The sequence below is a fragment of the Carettochelys insculpta genome, chromosome 1, assembly GCF_033958435.1.
Source record: "Carettochelys insculpta isolate YL-2023 chromosome 1, ASM3395843v1, whole genome shotgun sequence".
In the NCBI taxonomy this organism is placed as follows: Eukaryota; Metazoa; Chordata; order Testudines; family Carettochelyidae; genus Carettochelys; species Carettochelys insculpta.
In genome coordinates this window covers 287,461,671-287,483,002 of record NC_134137.1, presented here as the reverse complement: position 1 = coordinate 287,483,002, position 21,332 = coordinate 287,461,671, and the positions used below count along the sequence as shown (strand labels likewise).

General features: G+C 47.4%; 1 protein-coding gene across 1 annotated transcript in view; it reads right to left on the bottom strand.

Moving 5' to 3' along the window:
- Positions 1 to 21,093, bottom strand: part of STRA8 (stimulated by retinoic acid 8) — a 34,307-nt gene extending 13,214 nt beyond the window's left edge. Inside the window, exons 1-5 of the mRNA XM_074983967.1 lie at positions 21,034 to 21,093; positions 20,633 to 20,785; positions 7,971 to 8,256; positions 2,648 to 2,727; positions 310 to 421 (exon numbers count right to left, since the gene is read on the bottom strand). Of these exons, the coding sequence (XP_074840068.1) occupies positions 310 to 421; positions 2,648 to 2,727; positions 7,971 to 8,256; positions 20,633 to 20,785; positions 21,034 to 21,053 (651 nt within the window). The 5' untranslated portion in view covers positions 21,054 to 21,093. The remainder of the gene's footprint in view (positions 1 to 309; positions 422 to 2,647; positions 2,728 to 7,970; positions 8,257 to 20,632; positions 20,786 to 21,033) is intronic.
- Between the last annotated feature and the right edge of the window lie 239 nt (positions 21,094 to 21,332).

Here is a 21,332-nt window from a genome sequence, read left to right as displayed (position 1 = left end):
TGCAATCTGAGTGGCTTTCTGTTCACTGGCCAGACAGCTCCAGTGATAACAGTGATGTTTTCCAGAGTTAAATATGGCCCCCATGTCTTCTCTATCACTGCAAATAAAGCAACTGAACCTTGGACCCTAAATGATGAGTCCACTAATCTGTGGAACAGAAGGAATGAAAAAAAAAAAAGCAAGGAAGCCTAAGATTCCAGTTGGATGATCCTGGGAAATATGTGAAAAATTACATCAAGTGCAAATCCCAATCTACTCTTCAGAAGAATACGCTTCCTCATGTACAACAAGCACTTTGGCAAAACCTACCTGGGGAAACTGTGTGTTAGCAAAGAAAAGGCCCTTTAAGAAACCGGTGATCTGCAAGTAGAGTCGGTGGGTATCCTCTGCATTTTCTGAGTTGCAGCTTGTGAACACTGAACTGAAAGGTGGAAAAATAAATTACATTTGAATTTCTAGTCCCATGTCTCCTCCTGCTCACTTCTTTTCCTTTTCATTTATTTACAACCCTTAATAATTTATTTTCAGGATTAATAAAATAAAATCAAGCAATTCAATAAAGGGGAATGTGCAGATGTTACACTCGAGGGCTGGGACTACCCTACAGAGTTCTGCTGACAGAAGAGGCCATCTCCCGACAAAATCATGGAGGTCCACGCTACAAATGCATTCTGTCGAGAATCTGCTGACAGAACCCAGCAGTTTTCCAGGCAGAGTTCTGTTGTGATCGTATGAGCTATAGCGCCTCTGTTGACAGATTCTGTCGACTAAAAATAGTGTAGATGCTCCGGAGGGGCCTCTGTCAAGAGAGAGGTCTTCCGGTTCACTCTGTTTGCAGAGTTTCTGGTTGGCTGTTCTGTAGACAGAGGGCTGGGCAGTCTGGCTGCTCTCTGTCAACAGAGGACGTCGACAGGGGGAGCCCCTATTTGGTGTGGACATGTTCTGTCAGCAGAGGTTATGTCAGGAAATATCCATCAACAGTGACTTCTGTCAAGAGAACTCTGTAGTGCAGACACTGCCTAAATGATAAAAATATGAAACTGTGGTACAAGAAACCATGATCAAACCAAAGAAATTCAGAGACATGTGGCAGATGTGATCATAGGGTTTCAGGAGAAAAATATAAAAGAATTATAATACAAAGTACTAGTCATATTTATCTAGCAGCCTGCATGCTTTAGAACATTACCTTGTGCAAATAAGGTTTGTATTTCTTATATTTTTGAGTGAATGAGATAGCTTTACGTTGTCATAAAAATTGACTGAGAATATCAACTATCAGTAGCTACACTCTGGGAAGGTTCTGGTCAACTTCCCTGGCAGGTTCTGCCTATCTTGAACTGACTTTCAGGCCTTCCCCTTCCCCGGGGCTCCCACAGAGCTCTGCCAATGCCAACACTGCTTCTTATTCTGGGCTTGAGTTGCTTGAAACCACAGGCTGACAAACAGAGAGTCCATTGCCCTCATTAAAAGAAAGACAAACAATTACTTGTTCAACTGGTCCAGAAGGTTAGAAGATCTAACACGAGAGGCATGATTCTCACAAAAACCGAAACTGCACTTCACACAGCTTGGACGGTGCAAATGAGAATAAGTCCCTTTAGACTGTTAGCCAAAACACACTAAAATATATTGTAAAACTGAATGAAATGTGTAGCAGTTGAACAAGTAATTGTTTAAAACAAAAAGCAGTCAAGTAGCACTTTAAAGACTAGCAAAATGGTTTCCATTTTGCTAGTCTTTAAAGTGCTACTTGACTGCTTTTTGTTTTGATAGTGTATAGACTAGCACGGCTTCCTCTTTGTTACTAAGTAATTGTTTGGTTTTCTTTTAAAGGATACATTCAGGCACAGGGAGTTAGTGTCCCATCTACGTGTCTACTAGCCAGCTCCTCCTTTAGGGCAATTGACTTACAAGGAGAGAAAATCACAGCCAAGACACAACTTGCAAGGAGAGTATTTCAGAGCTGAGCCATCACATGTATTTTCTATTAAGAAACAAAGGCTTTGCCCCGGGTAGAGCTCCCAGCTGAGATTAAGACTGTGGCTACTTTCATATCTGACGTGTCCTCTCTTGATGGACTACCAAAGCTCTTGCACAGGAAAAGCTTGATGTAACAGGTCTTTCCTTTCTCTGATGTTGCTGTTCAGGTTAAACTACATTTCTACTCTGTAAGCTGTTTGTTACATTGCTCTGGCATATTAAAAAGGGTGAAGGAGACTATGTTTAAAAATCCTATTTTTTGTTTCACTGGAGCAGATCATGGTTCAGAATTAGCTAACTTATCCCCAGAATGCTCCTGACCTCTCTAGATCTTGTGGGGGGAACAACAGACAGCTTTAGGAATCCTATGTTACGACAGCAGGGAAGATCTCAAATGTCAAAGAACAAAATCAAAAAGATTTTATGTCTGGTACTAATTCTTGAGATTAACAGTGATGGCATTTTCCATTGTATTGTAAAATGTCTATTCATTGCAAGCTTGCCAATTCTTACACCTTAACAAATGGTACAATCACGAGCAAATTGCTGCTAACAGTTGTCTTAAACAGGCTATGGGATGAGGGCATAAATCTGGAAGGTGTTTTATTAATGCACATCAAAAGATGAGGATGATGGCTACCACACTGGGTGTGTTTATAATTACCCTGGACTGGACACTGCTTGTTGAGTCTCATTTCTGTCCAGGAAACCAGCTGCAACATCAAATGCATCTTCAAATAGTATCTATCAAAGAAAGTATGTCAGAAGTCAAAACTGTCAGCCATTGCATAGTTTTACCCAGTCTTTGATGGCTTTCAATAATTAAGTCTTTAAAATCTAGGAAGTCTGTTTTCTCCTTGGAGAGGTACGCTTGTCTGTTAGACTGGACCAATAATATATTGTAAAGGCAGAAAGAAATTACTTTCCTTACTACACAACAGGTCAAAAGGTCCAGCAGTTCCATCCAGATTGTCAGTTTTCTGGAACTGGCTTTAAGCCAATGGTTTACAAGTACCTCACTGAAAAGCAGGGACTGTGCAAGTGCTTCCCAGCCTGTTCTGCTAACTGTTACCCGTGCCTTTGGCTGAAGGTCTCAGCTGTATCAGGCAGTGCTGACACAACAGTCTCACTCAGCTGTGTGCTCCATTTGACAATGAAGCCTGAACTGCTCCAGATTCCAACAGTGCACTGTAGAATCCCAAGTGCCCAGGTGTGTTCCTTGTTCCTCCTGACGGACATGTAACCCTCCAACATAATACTGTAAATAGGCCATCTACGGCCGTGTCTACACCAGCCCCAAACTTCGAAATGGGCACGCAAATGGCCATTTTGAAGTTTACTAATGAAGCGCTGAAATGCATATTCAGCGCTTCATTAGCATGCGGGCGGCCGCGGCACTTCGAAATTGACGCACCTCACCATCAGCTCATGGGAATAAGGGGACTTCGAAGTAGGCGGGGTCCTTGAGAAAAGGAGCCCCGTCGGAACGAGCCACGCAGCAGTGAGGCGCGTGAATTTTGAAGTGCTGCAGCCGCCCGCATGCTAATGAAGCACTGAATATGCATTTCAGCGCTTCATTAGTAAACTTCGAAATGGCCATTTGCGTGGCCATTTTGAAGTTTGGGGCTAGTGTTGACGTAGCCTGCATGAATGGCCTACCTTCCTTCCAACGGAGGCTTTATTGCTGCAATGCATTTACCACGCCACTAAAAAGGACTCAACCTTTCTTTGAGCAGTTGAACACACAGATAAATAACATTTCAACAAAACCAACCAGCAGTCCAGTGACTAACAGATACATTGGCCCATAAGCTTTCATGGGCAAAGACCCACTTCGTCATGAAATCTTATGTTCCAATAAATCTGTAAGTCTATGCGGTGCCACAGGACTTCTCGTTGTTTTTAAGGATACAGACTAACATGATTGCCTCTCCAATACTTGTCAACATTTCAATAAAAGTTTATGATCAGTTACCTTCTGCTTACTCTTTCGGAATGTCTAGCCATCACATGGTCACTCGCATCCCATCTCACCTGAACCTCTCCTCCCACAACCCCCGTGCACTGGACTAGCAGTTTCAGATACACAGTTGACTATCACTGGAGGGGGGAAGGTGGACTGTGAAAGTTAAGTCCAGTTTTATTACTCCATGTTATAAAGTGCCCTTATAAAGAAAACCCAAAGATCTGGGAGCTGCTCTTTGTCTCTAGCACAGCTGTGCTCCAAGCAGGACTTGTGAGGAGAAGGTAGGTGAATGCCAAATTTATCCTTATGCCCCCTGTGAAAGACATAAACATTTCCTGTGATATCTTTGGGATTAAGTTTATGTACCCTTGTGGGCCAGGGACTATATGTAATTCCATGGGGTGGGTGACAACAGCCCTTCAGGAACTAAGAATGATGTGGGTGATTAGGTAAATTCACTCAGGCTGTAATACCTCCAGAGAAGTACCATCCCCTAGAGTGGCCCCCACCCACACTGGTTCTCACTGGATTCTCTACAGGCCAATGAAACATGGACATTTGGACATATAGCCCAAATTTAATCTGACTCAGAGTGTGCTGCCTGATCCAGCAAATGGACACATCTTCTGTCCAAGCATGCCTTCAGTCCTTCCTGGTCAGGCTGGAAGGACTTTGGTCTACTGAGTCCCCAAAGGACCAGTAAACTTCATGTATGCACCTAGGAGCATGTTGTTTTTTAATGTTTTCTCCTTAATTCTTTCACTTTAACTGTTTATTGCTGAGAAAGGTATGTGTGGTAACCAGTAACAGAGGGACATGGTGCTGTTTAGAGCCTCTGAAGAGAAAGCAAAGCTCTGTTGCTGGCCTGGTTTTACTTAGTTAAACTTGGTGGGAACAACACAGAGGAGGCAGGGAACTGTGCAGCACAGGAAATGCCCAGTCAGGAGGAGAGAAATATGGGTCTTCACGCAAGACAGGCAACAGCTGAGACAGCTGAGGAGGAGGGAGCCTACAGTGCATGCATGGACAGTAGTATCACAGGCCAGTGTAAAGCCTCCCCGACCAGCCCAGTGTGGCTCCAGCCACGCTCCAGCCCCAGACCTCCTCTAGCTTCCTGCTCTTGCCCTGGCCTGGAGCTAAAGTGGCCTGCTGCTGGGACCTGGGGTGCCTGGGGGCCACTGCTCATGCCACCTGGTGCTCCAGGGCTGGAGGCGCTAAGGCTGTGCTCCCTACCTGGTGCTTCTGTGCTAGGGCTGTGCTGCTCGACTGGCACTCTGGGGCTGGGGTGCTTGGGTAGCCTGAGGCTGGAGCAGGGGTGCAGGGGTGTGTGTGTGTGTGACTTCCATTGGGGAGAGTTGGGGCCTCAAGCAGACAGGGCAGGGCCAAGGGCTAGCATCTCCCCATGGCAGAGTCATGAGTTGCCCTTGCGTGTGTGTTCTTGTTAGACCACAGAAGGGAAATACAGGTGCAGCTGCCCTGAACTGCGATGCCCGTATGACCATTTCCTGCAGAGACACCTCACTTAAGTGCAAATCAGCAGTACTGCTGCCAATACAAGCCCAGTGCACTTATACTTTGGCCAAACTGAACAATGAGCAGCCATGGAAGAGCAATGTTGGGGATATGCTAAGCAGCAAGAGAGAATTCAGTGTAAAAGTTTACTGCCCCGTCGCTAACAGTGTCCACTTGTACATCATGCTGCTAATGGAAAGGTTCAATTAAAGTAATGGGTTGTCCTTTAAGAGGTGCACACAGAGACCGCATCTACACTAGCAAGTTCTTTTGATATATTCAGTGGAGCATTTACACCCAAAAAGTGTTCTTCCGAAAGTAAATTGAAAGAACGTGGTGCTGCTTTTGTAAGCGCTCTTCCACTCCCGTTTCAGGAAGAGCCCCTCCTTCTGAAAGCTACTTTTGAAAGAACACGTGCGTCGACACGCCAGAGGCCCTTTTTTTGAAAGAGCAGTCCCCATGGGGCCTGATGTTTCGATCCCTGGCCTGTTCTTTCAAAAGAGTGGGGGCTGCGTGGACACTCTTTGGAAAGAGCAGATCATTCTTTTGATTTGGTTTTTTGTGTGTGGACACATTCTTCTGAAAGAAGCTCTTTCAGAAGAGTTCTTCCAGAAGGGCTTCTTTCAAAAGATCTCTGTAGTGTAGACGTAGCCACAATATATTAATATTGATTTTGTAACACTGGATTTTATAAATTCAAATTTGACTATCCTCACATCCCCTTGTGCTCCTCACAAAGCTGACATTGCTACCACAGTCAATCAGCAAATGCTGACTGTTGCAGAAGTGCATTGTGGGAACCTATCCCACAGCTCCCTCCTCCCTGTAGCATTCTGGGTATGTTTGCTGGTATTTGACATCATCTTCCCACATTTCATTGCCTTCATTCCCCTCCCATGGTTAGCAAACATCCATTTTTCCAGTTGGAAAGAAGTAAAAATAGGGCATCAATAAAGACGGCAAAGTTAACACAAATCTCCTTCTTTTGTAACTGAATTATCAAGGATTTTATAAAAATCAGCAAGTGTGTGTCTTCTCAACTGGCCATCCACTGACTGTTCCCCTTCCTGTGATTGCATCTGATCCCTGAAGATAACACAGGGACAATGCAAAGCTTGAAGAAAGAGTAGATAATAAAGTTTTTGAAAAAAGAGAGCTGCTGAGGGGAGGGTATTTGGCTTCCCAGTTCATTATACAGCTTCTGTGCACAGTCTGTGTTTTCAACTAGCCCTCCACCCACTCTTCCCTGCGTGAAGGGGTGCAAAGTTAGAAGAAAGAAGATAGAAAACTCTAGGGAAAAAGGTTTTTGTCTTCCTGCTTCACTACACAGAAATTGCCAACATAGGGGATGGCAGCAACGCCCCGAAAATCTTAGCTGCTGGGGGAGACTCCCCCCCGGTAGCAAGATAGCCCCCTGGGTCCTTGTTGGGGCAGTGGGCATGGGGGGTTTTCAGTGGGGGCCAGTTGAAGTAGTCCCCCTGTGTGGCAGCAAGCCTCCAAAAATCTTGGCTGCTGGCGGAGACTTCCCTGCGGCAGCAGAAAGGCCCCGAAAATATTTTTGGTGCGGGCCAGTTGAAGTAGTTCCCCCAAACATCTTAGCCGCTCAGGGAGACTTCCCCCTATCAGCTGCAAGCCCTCGAAATTCTCTCCGGCCCTTGGAGCCCTAACCACATGCAAGCCAGGACATTGTGCTGCCTGGCAGCATGGTCAGCACCAAATGGCAGGCACTTCCTTTTACTGGGTTGGGTTGGGTTGGGGACTACCCACATGATGTGTTTGAGTGTGGGAAAGACCCTGTCTACGTGGCATCTGTTGGGGACAGAAGGGGGTTTGGACACAAATGTAAACTGCTGAGAAGAGGCTTTTTTGGTGTCGTCTGCAAGCACAACCCCCACAACAGCCTTGCTGCCATGTTGTACAGCAGGGCAGTGGCTGGTGCCAGGCAGCGCAGAAAAAAATACCAAGTGCAGAGACAGACCCACAAACTCCCTGCAGGGGCTATTTGCAATGGGTAGATGCGCTCACAGCACTAATATCAAAGACAGACAGACATTTCTCAGGCTCTCATACAAACATGAGCCCACTGCCACAGACTGCTTGGTCCCGATTTGCAATTCACGGTCTTCCTGTTACCTAATTCCGGTGCATCTGGAGAGCAGCAGCCAGAGCGGAGCGCTGAGAGGGGCCCTGTGGGTTACATACGAGACCCCTCTGGAAGCTAATAAATTCCCTTTTAAGATGTGGTGCTCCCACACCGGCCTTTGCTTGAACTTTTAAATTTGAACTTGGCGCTATGCCCAGCAGGTACCGATGATATTGTGATACTGACATCAGTGAGCCCTAAACCGAGCTAATGGTATTTACAGTGAAGACAGTCACATGGTAATATTGTGCTAACTGCCTTGAATTTGAATTTATCTCATAGTGTAGATGCAGCCTAAGTGCAGCTAGCAACTTTCCTGAGATTTGAAACTTCTAAACAGGAAGCCTAGTAGTAATTGCCACCTACCTCCTCTGGCGTGGACACCAATGAGCCACTGGCTTCCTGACTGTTAGCTCTGCTGTCCCTCACGTTGCTGTCTGTGCACACGGGTTCGGGGCCAGCTGCCTTAGGGTCTGGGAGTAAATTTTGTCTCTGACTACAATACTGCAACACACTGTCTCTTCTTTCCTCTGGCAGACCCTGCCATAGGTGAGACACAGCTGTGGAGACCACAGGCAGAGTGACTTCTTCTGTGCACACAATCCCATTCTCCACCAGCAGGTCCACGGTGTGTTTATAAAAATACAGGTACCTGCAACAAGAGGGAAGAGAGGCGGCTCTGAATCATGGCTTATGGTGGAGCAGTCTCATGGTAAGACCAGCAGGGGATTGGGAAATAAGTCTTAGATTTGATTCCAACCAATGCTGCTGACTCACAATAGGACTTGGCACAAATTACTATTATTAATACAGGTGGGGCTGGAAGCTCCACTTACTATTAAGGTTGCTCAACATTCACTAGTATAAGACTCTATTTTCACTTGCTGCTGACTCTGCCAAACTTTAACCGTCTGGGATAAAATTTTCTATACACTGGGTGTGCGCCCCAGGCTGAACTGCTTTGGAAAATTTCAGCCAAAACAATTCAGCTGTTTCTGAGAACAGGGCCAGCAGGGATGTGAAATTTGGCCAGGTCTGGCTTTTACCCTCTTTGAAAGTATGTCAAAATCTGGCTAAGCCTCAGGAGAGAACTGGATTGTAGCAGCTGAATTCCTAGAAGATTCCATCTGCATGGGGTGTGCTCCAGGCACGAGTCATGCAGGATTGTCCTTGCTGCTGCAGATGTGGGCTGCTCCGGGGTCTGCCGTGTCCAAGTCTGGGCATGAGAACTGAGAGCAGGATGCCTGTCTTCTTGTGATGATATCCCTGACAGCTTATGCAGTGTGTAGGAGGAAACAATCTGATTCCCATGAAGAGCAGACAAGATCAGGAATTGCGGTCGGAAAAGAGTGGGACAAAGAGCACCAAAGAGGGATTGGGACTGGAGGTTGCTGGGATGGGGAAAAAACAGGGTTTGCTGGGTAACCAGCATTTGCTGCGACTGAAGCTGACTCAAGAGAGAGGGAAATGGGGAAGAAGATGGAAGATAAGGAGACTGGGAGCCAGCAGGCAATGGGGATGGGAAGAGAGGAGGAGGACGGACATCAGAGGAGCAAGGGGGAGACTGGGACTGGGGACCAGAGGAGTGTAGCAGAGGAAGTAAGGTGCGAGGAGACAGATCTGACCAGGAGCCCGACAATGATAAGAGGACTGGCACTGGTTGGTCAAAAAGACTAGGATTAGAAGTCAGGGTGGGGCACATGTCACTGAAACTGGGATGTCCAGCAGAGATAGGAAATGTGGCAGGTGGTGGGAGAGTCTGGAAGCCAGGGTGCAAGTGAGAGAGAGCTTGGGTGAAAAGCCAGGAGGGGTGAACTGGGGAGGAAATGAGAATGGCTCTGAGAAGTACAGAGAGATTGGGATGGGGATCGATGGTGGAGCGATCCTAGGACTTGCTGGGCAAGGAGACCAAGACAGGGGTGAGAAGCATGAACAGAGGAGACTGGGACAGGCTAGGTGAGAAGAATGGGACTGGCATAAGAAGCCAGAAGTTAGGAAGTGACAGGACTCAGGGGAAAAAAAACAGATTTGAGTGGCTACACTTGGGGTGAATAGGCAGAAGAATCTGTGCCCAAGAGAACACAAGCTTACCGAGTCACATTGTCAGCAAATATCTGTGACGCCCACTGACAAAACATGTCTTTCTTGTCCCTCCTAGTGGTGGCGCACACAGCGGGTGACAAACTATTACTGCTATAAGTTACTCTTCTATCTCAAGTGGAAGAGGCCTGTGCAGGGGGCGTAAAGGTCCCAGCCCTGCAGCTGGTGACCCTTGAGTGACTTTTTATTTTTTCAGTTTGCTTTTTAAAAAAAAACAACTAGAAAATCACACATAAATCGCTTTTTAAAATATTATTACACTTGTAAGGTTAAGCATTTAAAAGGTAGGAAATGCCAGAATTAAGGTTGTCTGCACACTCTGAACTCATCTATCTTGCGCTTACACGTCCTGAAATGTTTTGTAATTACATGATCATGTCCTAATTTTTCCCTTGGAGCCTCTCTCTTGCAGTCCGCATGCTCAGCCTGTTCTGGGGAGAGGTCAGCATTTTATGTTTGTAGGCCCCATGCAGGATATGGAAGGCATGCAGTGAATGAGAGAGAAGACTGCAGGAAGAGGAAGGATGGTTTCATGTTTAAAGCAACAGAATCCTGCTCTGAAGAATTAGATTCTATCCCTGTTTTTGCCACAGAGTTCCTACATAATTCTAGGCCAGTCACCTAATCTGAACTTTCCACAGGTAGGCGCCAGTAGGGTTTTCCTCATTTTACCCTATGACCTGATTTGCAGGAGTGCTGAATGCTCACAGATGTGACTAAAGTCAGGGGGAGGTGTGTTTAAAAGTAGCATTTAACGCTGAATAACCTGAAAAATCAGGACCTACGTATCTCAAATTGGGAACCAAAAATTAGCAAATTCTTTTGATCTTAGGGTACATCTATACTTCTGGGAAGATCAATCTGGTTCAGGCTGATTGGCCAGAGTTTGATTTTGCATGTCTGGTAAAGATGTGCCAAATCAATCTCTCTGGGGTCGGCAGTCAACCCCTGTACTTCATGCTATTGCATGGAGTAAGGGAGGTTGATGGGAGTGTACGAGAGGCCAAGTCTATACTGGGGACATAAATCGCTTATGATAGCAGATTCTAGCTATGCAAATGCCGTAGCTAGAATTGCATATCTGAAATTGACTTACTTCCCTAGTATTGATTTAGTCCTAATCTCTCTTTGCTTCAGTTACTTTTTCTATAAAATGGGGTTATTACTCTTCATCTCAGAAGGTGCTCTGAAATAAACGTGTTACTGTTTGGGAAGCACTCGGACAATACAGTGATGAGTCCCACAGAAAAGCCCAGAAGGAAATTTATAATTCTGTCTGCAAAGCAGGGTTTGCTAAGTGTGCAGTAAATAGAACTTAGGGACACACCTGGGACAAGGACAAAACAAATTATCGAACAGCTGCTCCTTAATTGAACACCATCCACGCCGTGCACTCAATGAGGCAGGTGTCTGGTGGAAAGAGTACTAGATGTCCTGTGAATAAAGACTGTATCAAAATGCAGGGGTGAGACTGGGACTTGTGCAAGGTCACACAGGAAAGCTGTGGTGAAGCTGAAAATTCAATCCAACGCTCCTGAGTTTTACCACACTACCCAAACCACACATCTATTTCTTCCTACATAACCTTTCCTTTGATCCTGCTGACAGAGACCGAAAACTACAAGCTCTTCACCAAATATTCACAAATCTGACTTACCTGCCAGGAGAAATAAAAAACAAATCGACAGGGCCAGAAGAATACCCACAGACCAGCTACTCCATGATAGGTCCAAAAAAGCCAAGAACAGAACACCACTGGTCATTACCTACAGCCCCCAACTCAAACCACTGCAACAAATTATTAAAGACCTACAACCTACCCTTAATCAGGATGCCGCACTCCAGAAGGCCCTAGGTGACAGGCCTGTTCTCTCCTCCAGACAACCGCCCAACCTTATGAGGATTCTCACCAACAACCACAGTCTATACTGAAGGAACACCAGTCCTGGAATTTTTCTTTGCAACAAGACCCGTTGCCAACTTTGTCCACATATCTATTCTGGAGATACCATCACTGGACCTAACCAGGTTATCCACAGAATCACGGGCACATTCTCGTGTTCCTCAACTAACATCATATATGCCGTCATGTGCCAACAATGCCCACATGCTTTGTACATTGGACAAACTTCAAGCTCTCTTAGACAAAAAATTAATTGGCACAAAACAGACATAAAAACACTCCTGCTTCAAAAACCTGTCAGCCAACATTTTAATGGAGTGGGCCATTCTGTTAATGATCTGAAAGTCTGTGTCCTACTGAAGAGGAATTTTCACAACAGTTTGGAAAGAAAGGCTGCTGAACTCTCTTTTATATTCAAATTCAACACATTAACACGTGGTTTGAACCAGGATGGGAATTTTCTATGTCATTATAGGGGCTCTTACGCATGCTTGGCTTTATCTAATTCTTGACTCCCACCCTCCCTTAAGACCCTCTACTCTCTGATTTTCTCACTTTGATAATATTTTTCTGATTTGTCAACCTTGATTACTATTTTTGGTTCTCTGTGCCTTAAATATTGAGTCTGTTCTGGTATGGCTATGGTCTGAAGAAGTGGGCCTGTCCCACGAAAGCTCACCTAATAAATTATTTTGTTAGTCTTTAAAGTGCTACTGGACAGCGTTTTGGTTTTGATAGTATGTAGACTAGCACAGTGATCTCTCTGTTACTATTCAACCTTTCCTCCTCTTTAAGACCTCCATTTTGTCAACATAAAATGAGGACAATACCACCAGCCTCAAAAGGGAGCTGCAAAGCACAGAGCTTCTCTACACTAGGATGGTTCCTGATTCACTCCATGTTTGGACATTCTTACTTTGGAACAAGAGGGCCTTGCTGCTGTATAGCATCATCCACTTTCACAGTGGTTACCATAAGCAGGGGCCAAACACTCTTCCAGAATAAGCGCGTCTGCACATGCAGTTAATCAAGAACTTCTAGTGCAGTGCTTTAAACTGACATGTTACTTTAACCCACACGTAACTTTTAAGTACACACCCAGCCCTAATTTAGGCTTGTAACTCTTTCAGATGAAAGCTATCTCCTTTCAAAGTAACATCAAGGAGAGCGTATGCAGCCCTCCATGTTATTCTGTTTTATTGAGCTATGAATGATTGTTTGGAAGATGTCCCAATTAACAGATGTCCTGAATCACCAAGGTGCACTGTCTGAGAAAGCAACTGAGAGCCGCTCAATCTTTTTAAAACTGTTATTTTGATGAGCCAGGATTGTAAAGCTTGTGGTGGGGGGAGAACCCAACAAAACCTAAGCCCCTTAGTGTTCCATCATCCTAAGGTTATTCCACTTGTCCAGACAGCAGCAGTGCTTGTAGGAGCTTTGCAAGTTGAGGGTATTTTCAATTCACTGGTGCTCATACAGGAATGTTCTTTGCCAGCCCTAGAGACAGGTGGTGACAGCAGCACCCAAAGAGGTGTTCCTTATCCAACACAAGAGGTGCCATTCTACCGATGAAAGGGAATTCAGCTTCTGTGTCCTTCATAGAATCCTAGAAGCCTAGGGCTGGAAGGGACCTCAAGGAGGTCATCGAGTCCAGCCCCCCGCCCAAAGCAGAATCAACCCCAACTAAGTCATCCCAGCCAGGACTATGTCAAGCCAGGACTTAAAAACCTTTAGGCATGGAGATTCCACCATGTCTCTCAGTAACGCATTCCAGTGCTTCACCATCCTCCTGGTGAAAGAGTTTTTTCTAATATCCAACCTACACCTCTCCCTCTTCAACTTCAGACCATTACTCCTTGTTCTGTCATCAGTCACCACTGAGAACAGCCTCTCTCCACCCGTTTTAGAGCCCCCTTACAGGAAGTTGAAGGTTGCTATCAAATCACCCCTCAGCCTTCTCTTCTGCAAACTAAATAAGCCCAAATCGCTCAGCCTCTCCTCATTCACCATGTGCTTCAGCCCCTTAATCATTTTTGTTGCCCTTCACTGAACCTGCTTCAATGCATCCTTCGATGCTGGATGTTTTTGCTTTGGATACGGCTACACTACAATACGCTTTTGAAAGGCACCCTTTGAAAGATCACCTTTTGCAAGTGCATGTCTACACAGACAACGTGGATTGAAGTGCGATCTGACCCTTTGGAAGACTGTCCTGCTCTTTCGAAAGGCAGCATCCACACAGCTACAGGTGCCGTTTCGAAAGAGTGGAGCAGGAAATACCACAGATGGGGGGTCGCATGACCTTCTGGGCCCTGCAACCAGCCACTCCCTTCAAGGGCCTCTCCCAAGTACCCTTGCCCTGCACATGCTGAGGCCTGCAGAGCCATCACAAGTCCCACAGAGCCCGAAGCAGCCTGGACGCTAGGGCCCATGGACGTCCAGCAGCAGCTCCTCATCCTCAAGCTAGCCATGCTCGACACCATGCTTGGCCACCTGGCCACAGCACTCATGGCCGCTCTCCATCTCCCCCCTGGGGGCGACCCCCCCACCACCAGAGCTCTGGAACCCCTCGAGCCTGGTTTCCACCAGCACCCTCCTGAGAGCTCCACCACCTCTGGAGCCACCCCAGCAGCATGGACTGGTGGGATCAGCTGGTGTTGGGGGACTGGGATGACACCAGGCAGATGCAAAATTTCCGCATGAGCAGACAGACCTTCAAAGAGCTCTGCCACTGGCTCACGCCCGCCCTGAGACACTGGGACACCTGCATAAGGTCCACCCTCCCCCTCAAAAAAAGCGTAGCCATCGCTGTCTGGAAACCAGCCACCCTGCACAGTTACTGGTCAGTGGGGCACCAACTTGGGGTCGGCAAGGCCACCATCAGGGCTGTCACCATGGAGGTAAGGCATGCTTGGGGCACACACCCACCACAGAGGGGAAAGGGGGTCCCCAGGCAAGGGGAATCCTTGGCAGTTAGGGGCCTGGGGAGGGAGCCCAGGGAGAGGGCTGGGCAAAGCCCATCACATCGTCACGAGAGCGCATGCCCTCCCTCACAACGCAGGTCATGCGCACCATCGATGCCATGCTGCTGCACAAGGTGGTCCGCGTGGGGGATGTGAATGCAGTGATCGCACGATTCGCAGCCCTCAGCTTCCCGAATTGCCTTGGTGCCTTGGACGGGATGTACATCCCCATCTCCGCCCCAGAACACAGCTCTGGCACCTACATAACTCAGAAGAGCTACCTCTCGGTGGTGCTCCAGGTGCTGGTGGACTCAAGGGGGCACATCTGGGACATTTATGTGGTCTGGATGGGCCCTGGTGTTCTGGAATTCCAGCCTCTACTGACAAATGGAGGCTGGGACATATGTCCCACCACAGGAGCACCAGGTTGGTGATGTCACTGTGCCCCTGTGCGTGGTTGCAGAGGCTCCTACCCACTGCAGCCCCTGGATAATGGAGCCCTATACCAGCCACCCCGACCCCACCCAGGAGCTGTTCAACATGCACCTGAACCAGGCCCGCCATGTGGGGGAGCAAGCCTTCAGGCGCCTTAACGGCTGCTGGCAGTGCCTCCTCATGCAGCTTGAGATCGGCCACCAGGACGTCCTGAAGGTAGTGGGTGCCTGCTGCGTCCTCCATGACGTTGTGGAAGGAAAGGGCGAGGCATTCCCCCCTGCAGTGGGCACCCGAGTCTGGCCGTGGCTTCAAAGAGCTAGCCCCCGCCCCAAGCCTCCAGGCCTACCAGAAAGGGATCCGCGTTAGGAAAGCTCTCCAGGAGGCCTTCGCACCCAGGCCACACCAACCCTCACTCAGAGCACCCCTTGCAGGCCAACCCACACATATTCCCCTCACCATTTGCCAACCACACCCACACACACGCAAATGTCCACCCCCCACCATCTCCTCAACAAGAGCACGGGATACAGGGCTGGTGGGAAAACAAAATTTTAACTTTGACTATCAACGTCATGTGGTCTAATCATATCACAACAGAACTACCTACAGCAGGGAGCGGGAGCAAACTGTGTACAATGGGGGGCTGGGCAAGGGGGAGGTGATGCAACTGGGGTAAAAGGGGGGACCTCAACATGGAGGGCGGAGGGGGAGCGCTACTCCAGGGCGGGGGTGGATGGCTGTGAGTCCCTTTGGCCCTGGGATCCCCTCCCATCCCTGGCCCGGGGTCCCTGGTGGGGTTGGGAAGGAGCGGGCAGCATGGGGGGGCAGAGTTGGTGGGAGGAGGCAGGCAGGCCAGGAGCCCCAAGTGCTCCTGCAGGACCATGATCATCGCCCGCAGGTGGTCCAGCTGTTTATCCCATGCAGCTCTCCTCCACATGTGGTGTGTCTCATCCATGTGGAGGCGCCACTCTGCCACCTCTATCTCGTGAAGGGTAGCATCGTCCTTGCCGGCCTGCCGTCAAGCCCTCCTGTATCGGGCCCCTTGTGGTGCAGCTGGGGGTGGTGAGCGGTCCCCCTCCTCCACCAGGCTGTCCAGGACCACAGATTGGTTGGGGGGGGTCTCCCGGCCCTCTTCTGCCACGGCTGCAGGAATGGAGAGGAGTACACAGTCAGTCCCATGTTATGCCATGAGGGCCATGTCCCTCCCACAGGCACCTGCCCCCATCCAGCTGCAAATGGCCATGGGGTATCACACTTGCTGCAAGGGTCCCCGCCATGCGGGGCAGTCCCTGGCCAGTGCATGCAGCTCGCAGCATTGTCCAGAGGAGCGGGTGCTGGATGTCGCTGGTGGCCATTGCACCGTGCTGGGAGCCACGGCCACCTGTGCTGTGTCTGGCACGGGTCTGCTGGGCGTATGGGTGGCCTGCTGGTGGCTGTGATGCCCCCGCCCCACAGGCTGGGGTACACTCCCTGCTGGGTACTTACCGGAGCCTACCTCAGCACAGTCCAGTGACGCCCAGCTGCCCGTCATTTAGCTTGATGACCGGGATGGGAGATCAATCACCAGGTCCCGTTTGTCGCTCGAGACCTCAGTAGTGGCCATGCAGCTTTAAATGCGGTCAGACGCAGTTATCACAGAGCCCCACTGTCGCTGGCCAGGGCGTCTCCGCACGCCAGCTGACCGGAGCCATGGAGGACTGCTCTTTTGAAAGAGCAGCCCACGAAGAGTCTACACACATTTCCTTTCGAAAGGGGGCGCTCTTCCTATTACAGGATCGGAGGAACACTTTCAAAAACAGCGCCCAGTTCTTTCAATTTCGGATTGAAAGAGTGCATTTTGTGTGTAGATGCTCCGTGTGCTCTTCCAACAGAGGGCCAGGTTTTCCGAAGGTACTTGCAAGTGTAGATGCAGCCTATTTAGACTGCCACTAAGATGGCCAGGTAACAGGACGATTGTTTGGACATCTGTCTACTGGTATCTGAAATAGCAGCACCAAACTCATTTCATGTAGGCACAGTGATGATGTCTAGACAGAGAGACATAAGTAGGGAACAGCCACCTGTTGGCATCAACTTTCATGACTATTCTGTGACTGAGCTCAATGTGACTGAGTCTTAAAGAAGGACAAGGTTATATATTATGTATTTGTACTGCAATAATTACAATAATCCAGCAGGCCAAACCCATGTCTCTAGAAGTATGTCTACAAAGCAAAGTTATTCCAGAATAACTTATTCTGGAGTTATTCTTCCAAAATAAGCTATTCCAGAATAATGCATGTGCACTACAGGAAAGGCCTGGAATAAGCAAACCTTATTCCGAAATAGAGTATCTATGCGCAACAGAGCCTATTTTGAATTGGAGCCCTTGGAATGCCTATGGCTTATTTCGAAATAGCCCCAATTCACTGTCCACACAGCCCCTATTTCAAAATAGGCGCTATTCCTTGTAGAATGAGATTAACCTATTTTGACATAAGCCAACTGATATTTTGAAATTATTTTGAAATAGTGGTTGTGTTGTGTAGATGCTCACAAAGTTATTTCAAAATAGCAGCCATTATTCTGAAATAACTTAGCTGTGTAGACATGCTCTATGTGACCAACACTGCCCTGCCACCACCCAGCAGCTCCCCTCATGACCTCAGACTGACCAAGGCACACTATTTAAGCATGAAGGAAGCTCCAGCAGGCCATTTTTGGAACAAGGCAGACTTCATCTTCTGCTGAGACAGCTGCTGTCTTGTTCTTGTGTCCTTCCTTGTTCCTGGTCCCTGTCTCCTCGCCCTGTCCCAGAGGTCAAGGTCTCACCCACGAAAGCTCCAAATAAATAACCTGACCTAATAAGCTAATAAATAACCTAATAACCATCACCTAACAAATACATTTGTTGTCTTTAAGGTGCTACAGGACTGCTTGTTTTTTTGAGAAGATACAGACTAGCACAGCTACCCCTCTGAGACTATTAGCCACGTTTCCAGTGGTTTTTACAATTCAGTTTGCACAATTTATATGGGGACATTTGATCTGAAGCAGTTATAAGTATCTGCTCTTGGGGTCCAAACAGCAGGAAGCCAGCTCCTATCATGCATTTCAATTAACGTTAAAACAAAAAAGCAGTCCAGTAGCACTTTAAAGACTAACAAAATAATTTATTAGGTGATCAGCTTTCGTGGGACAGACCCACTTCTTCAGACCATAGCCATACCAGAACAGACTCAATATTTAAGGCACAGAGAACCAAAAATATACCCCAGCCCTGACTACTGCACCCCCACATCCTCACCCCACTGCCCTCAGCCTCCCACACTCCATTCCATAATTTTTTTGGAGTATTTCTAACTGACTTATGATTTGTGTAGCATCTTAAAGCTGAGCTGTGCGTGGATAGCATGCATTTTGGAGTGTTCACTGGCTTGAGTTGTTGGAAAGGATGAGAACACAGGTACTCCAAGAGTTGTGTTCTTTTTCTTTTTATTTGATTTCAAATTAAATGAACATCATACACATTGCTCCTTCTTAATTACCCCTTATTTTAATGTATTTTCTTCCACATCTATGGACTGTTTACTATATATATATATATATATACATACACACACACACACACACAAATATACATATATCTAGCTCTAGGGCTTATTTGTGTTCTTACTGGTGGTGCACATCCCCGCGCTACCTCAGTACTGGTGTTGCACATAAAAAAATTTAACCTTCCCAAAACAAAATTCAGCCCATCCCAGGATGGAATATCTCAGAGGGAACATTGTGCCCCTGCCCTGCATGTTGTCAGGATAGCCCGGGCACATGCACAGACCTGTGGGAGGTTAGGAGAGCCCTGGGTGCATGGCAGCCAGGACCCCAGTGTGCAGAACAAGTAGAAGAGGGGAGAAGAGTAGGGCAGCAGGGGGCCCCATGTGCATGGGTGTGGCTGTTGGAAGCAGGGATGCTGACAGAGAAGGGCAGGGCCAGCTGGAGAGTGGGGGGCAGGGGACAAGGGCAGGGCCCTGTGTGTGAGTGTGTGGCAGAGGTCAGGAGGAGGGGGGAATGGTCCACATCTACAAAAAAAAAAAAGGGGCACCCCCTCCCAGAAATGCCCACGTATGGGCCTGTGATGGTAACAAATAGCTGATGTAGATCTTTATGCAGGGATGAATTAGAGTCAGGCAGCTGTGTGGAAAACCTAGTTTAAATTATGGGCCACCAATCTCTTTAGACTAGAGGCTGACAAGAACTGATAGCATTTGGAGGGGATAGTACTTTGTGTTGCAATCAACCCCAGATGACCAGTTTAGATGATGGACACAAACATTTCTTTAAAAAGGCCATGATTCCTGGTGCTGGATGGGAAATGTGGCTACAGCGTCACATGAGACTAAAGGCTGTTCCTACTGGACAAATCACTGTTACGTTGTGTTAGACAGGAGAGATGCCATGAGGTGGATTCAATACAGAGCAACCGTCATCTGCCACGAAACTTCAAGGTAAATGCCACTGATTCCACATACCACTGCAAAGGTCTTTCTCTACAGACCCCCGATGGAGCTAATGACTCTGTTCCACCAGAATATTTCAAGGTACTGCAGATGCCAATTGCCTACAAGCACCACTTTTTTTTCTGGCTGTTACACAGCAGGAGCAAAAGACAACAGAATGAAAGCAGCAGAGGTGTGCCACCTGCTGGCACAACCACACTCCCACTTTTATGACACCATTATCAGCAACAACAGGAAACCTCCAATAACCTGCGACAGTGAGATCAGCTTGCAGAAGGCTGCAGATTCAAAAAAACCTGACACTTGTATGGAAAACAAGAATTATCCCAATTAATGTTAACACATTGGAAGAAATCCTAACCCTCACGCTTCCCATTTGAACATGGGCACATTAGAAAGAACATTCCACCTCTTTCCTGAGGATGGGGAACCTGCAGGCCATGTCTATGCTCCAGTGATCTTTTGAAAATGACCCACCGGAAGATCACTTCGAGAAGATCTTCTTTTGAAAGAGTGCGTCCGCACACAAAAAGAAGCGGATCAAAAGAGCCATCTGCTCTTTTGAAAGAGAGTGCCCACACAGGCCCGCTCTTCACAAAGAACGGGCCAGGGATCGGAAACACCAGTGCGATGAGGACTACTCTTTTGAGCAAAGGGCCCCCGAGCATCTACATATGCTTTTTCTGAAAGAATCTTTTAGGAAAAGGTGATCTTCCTCATTTGGGAAAGGAAGAGGGCCTCCAGAAGAAGGGCTGTGTTCTTTCTAAAGGAATTTGAAAGAACACCTTTTGTGTGTGGACGCTCCGCTTGTTCTTCCGGAAGAGGGTCTGATTTTCCAAAAGGACTTGCTAATGTAGACACGGCTTCAGAGATTTTCAAAGGTCTGTGAAGCAGAATGCTGCCGTGTGGCCAGTATTTAAGCTTACAGTGCCATCCAAGAGTGAGGGAATTACTTGAGAGCTGTGGAAGATGCTCAGTCTCCCCACCAGTGGTGGGCTGAGAGTGATGCTTCTGTTGGCCTGGTATCCAGGGACCCACAGTCACACAGGCCCCAGGAAAGCTACATTATATCCATTGACTGAAATTGTCTCACATGAAGTCAACTAAAATACTCCACACTTATACTCCTACCGTTCAAACTCCATCAGATCAGGAGATGAAGTAGCTGGAGACTGGATAAGTGTTGGCTTTGCATCCTCTTCTACCGCATCTTTTTCATATTCTTGAATTAAATACCAGACCGTGGAGCCACTCTCATTCATGGCATCTAAAGGGGATGCAGTACTGGAAGGAAAACATGGAGTAAAATCAAATGGAAGTGGATTTTTTTCCCCACCGGGGCTAATGAAGATGTAAGAGATGTAAGAGTTTAGTGTCATTTTTTTCAGCCTGCCAGGTAAAACCTCTGAATCGCTGTGTATTTCCTTCCCTCACAGGGGGACACAGCCACTGCTCTGAAATATATGCAAAGTATTTACTTAGCACTTTGGAAGTGCAAAACGTTATCAGCCTTGATCCAGTTGAGTCCTTACCTGTGATCACTGAAGTACATCTTGACATATTCCTCCTTGACTTCCTCCAAGCTGGACGGGTTCCCATCCTCCAGATTGAAGGACTCTGTTGTCAGCAGAAAGATAACTATTAGAGACTGGGGCATTTGGCGTCCCTTTCATCAACATCAGTCCCAAACAAAAAGAGTAATGGTGACAACTGACTTATCCCACAGAGATTTTTGAATAAACAAAATAGACATTCTGCCTCTTCTATAACATGACCAGCTATATCAGCAGTTTATGAGCACTGGTTGTGAAGGGCATAGAAAGAATGATAT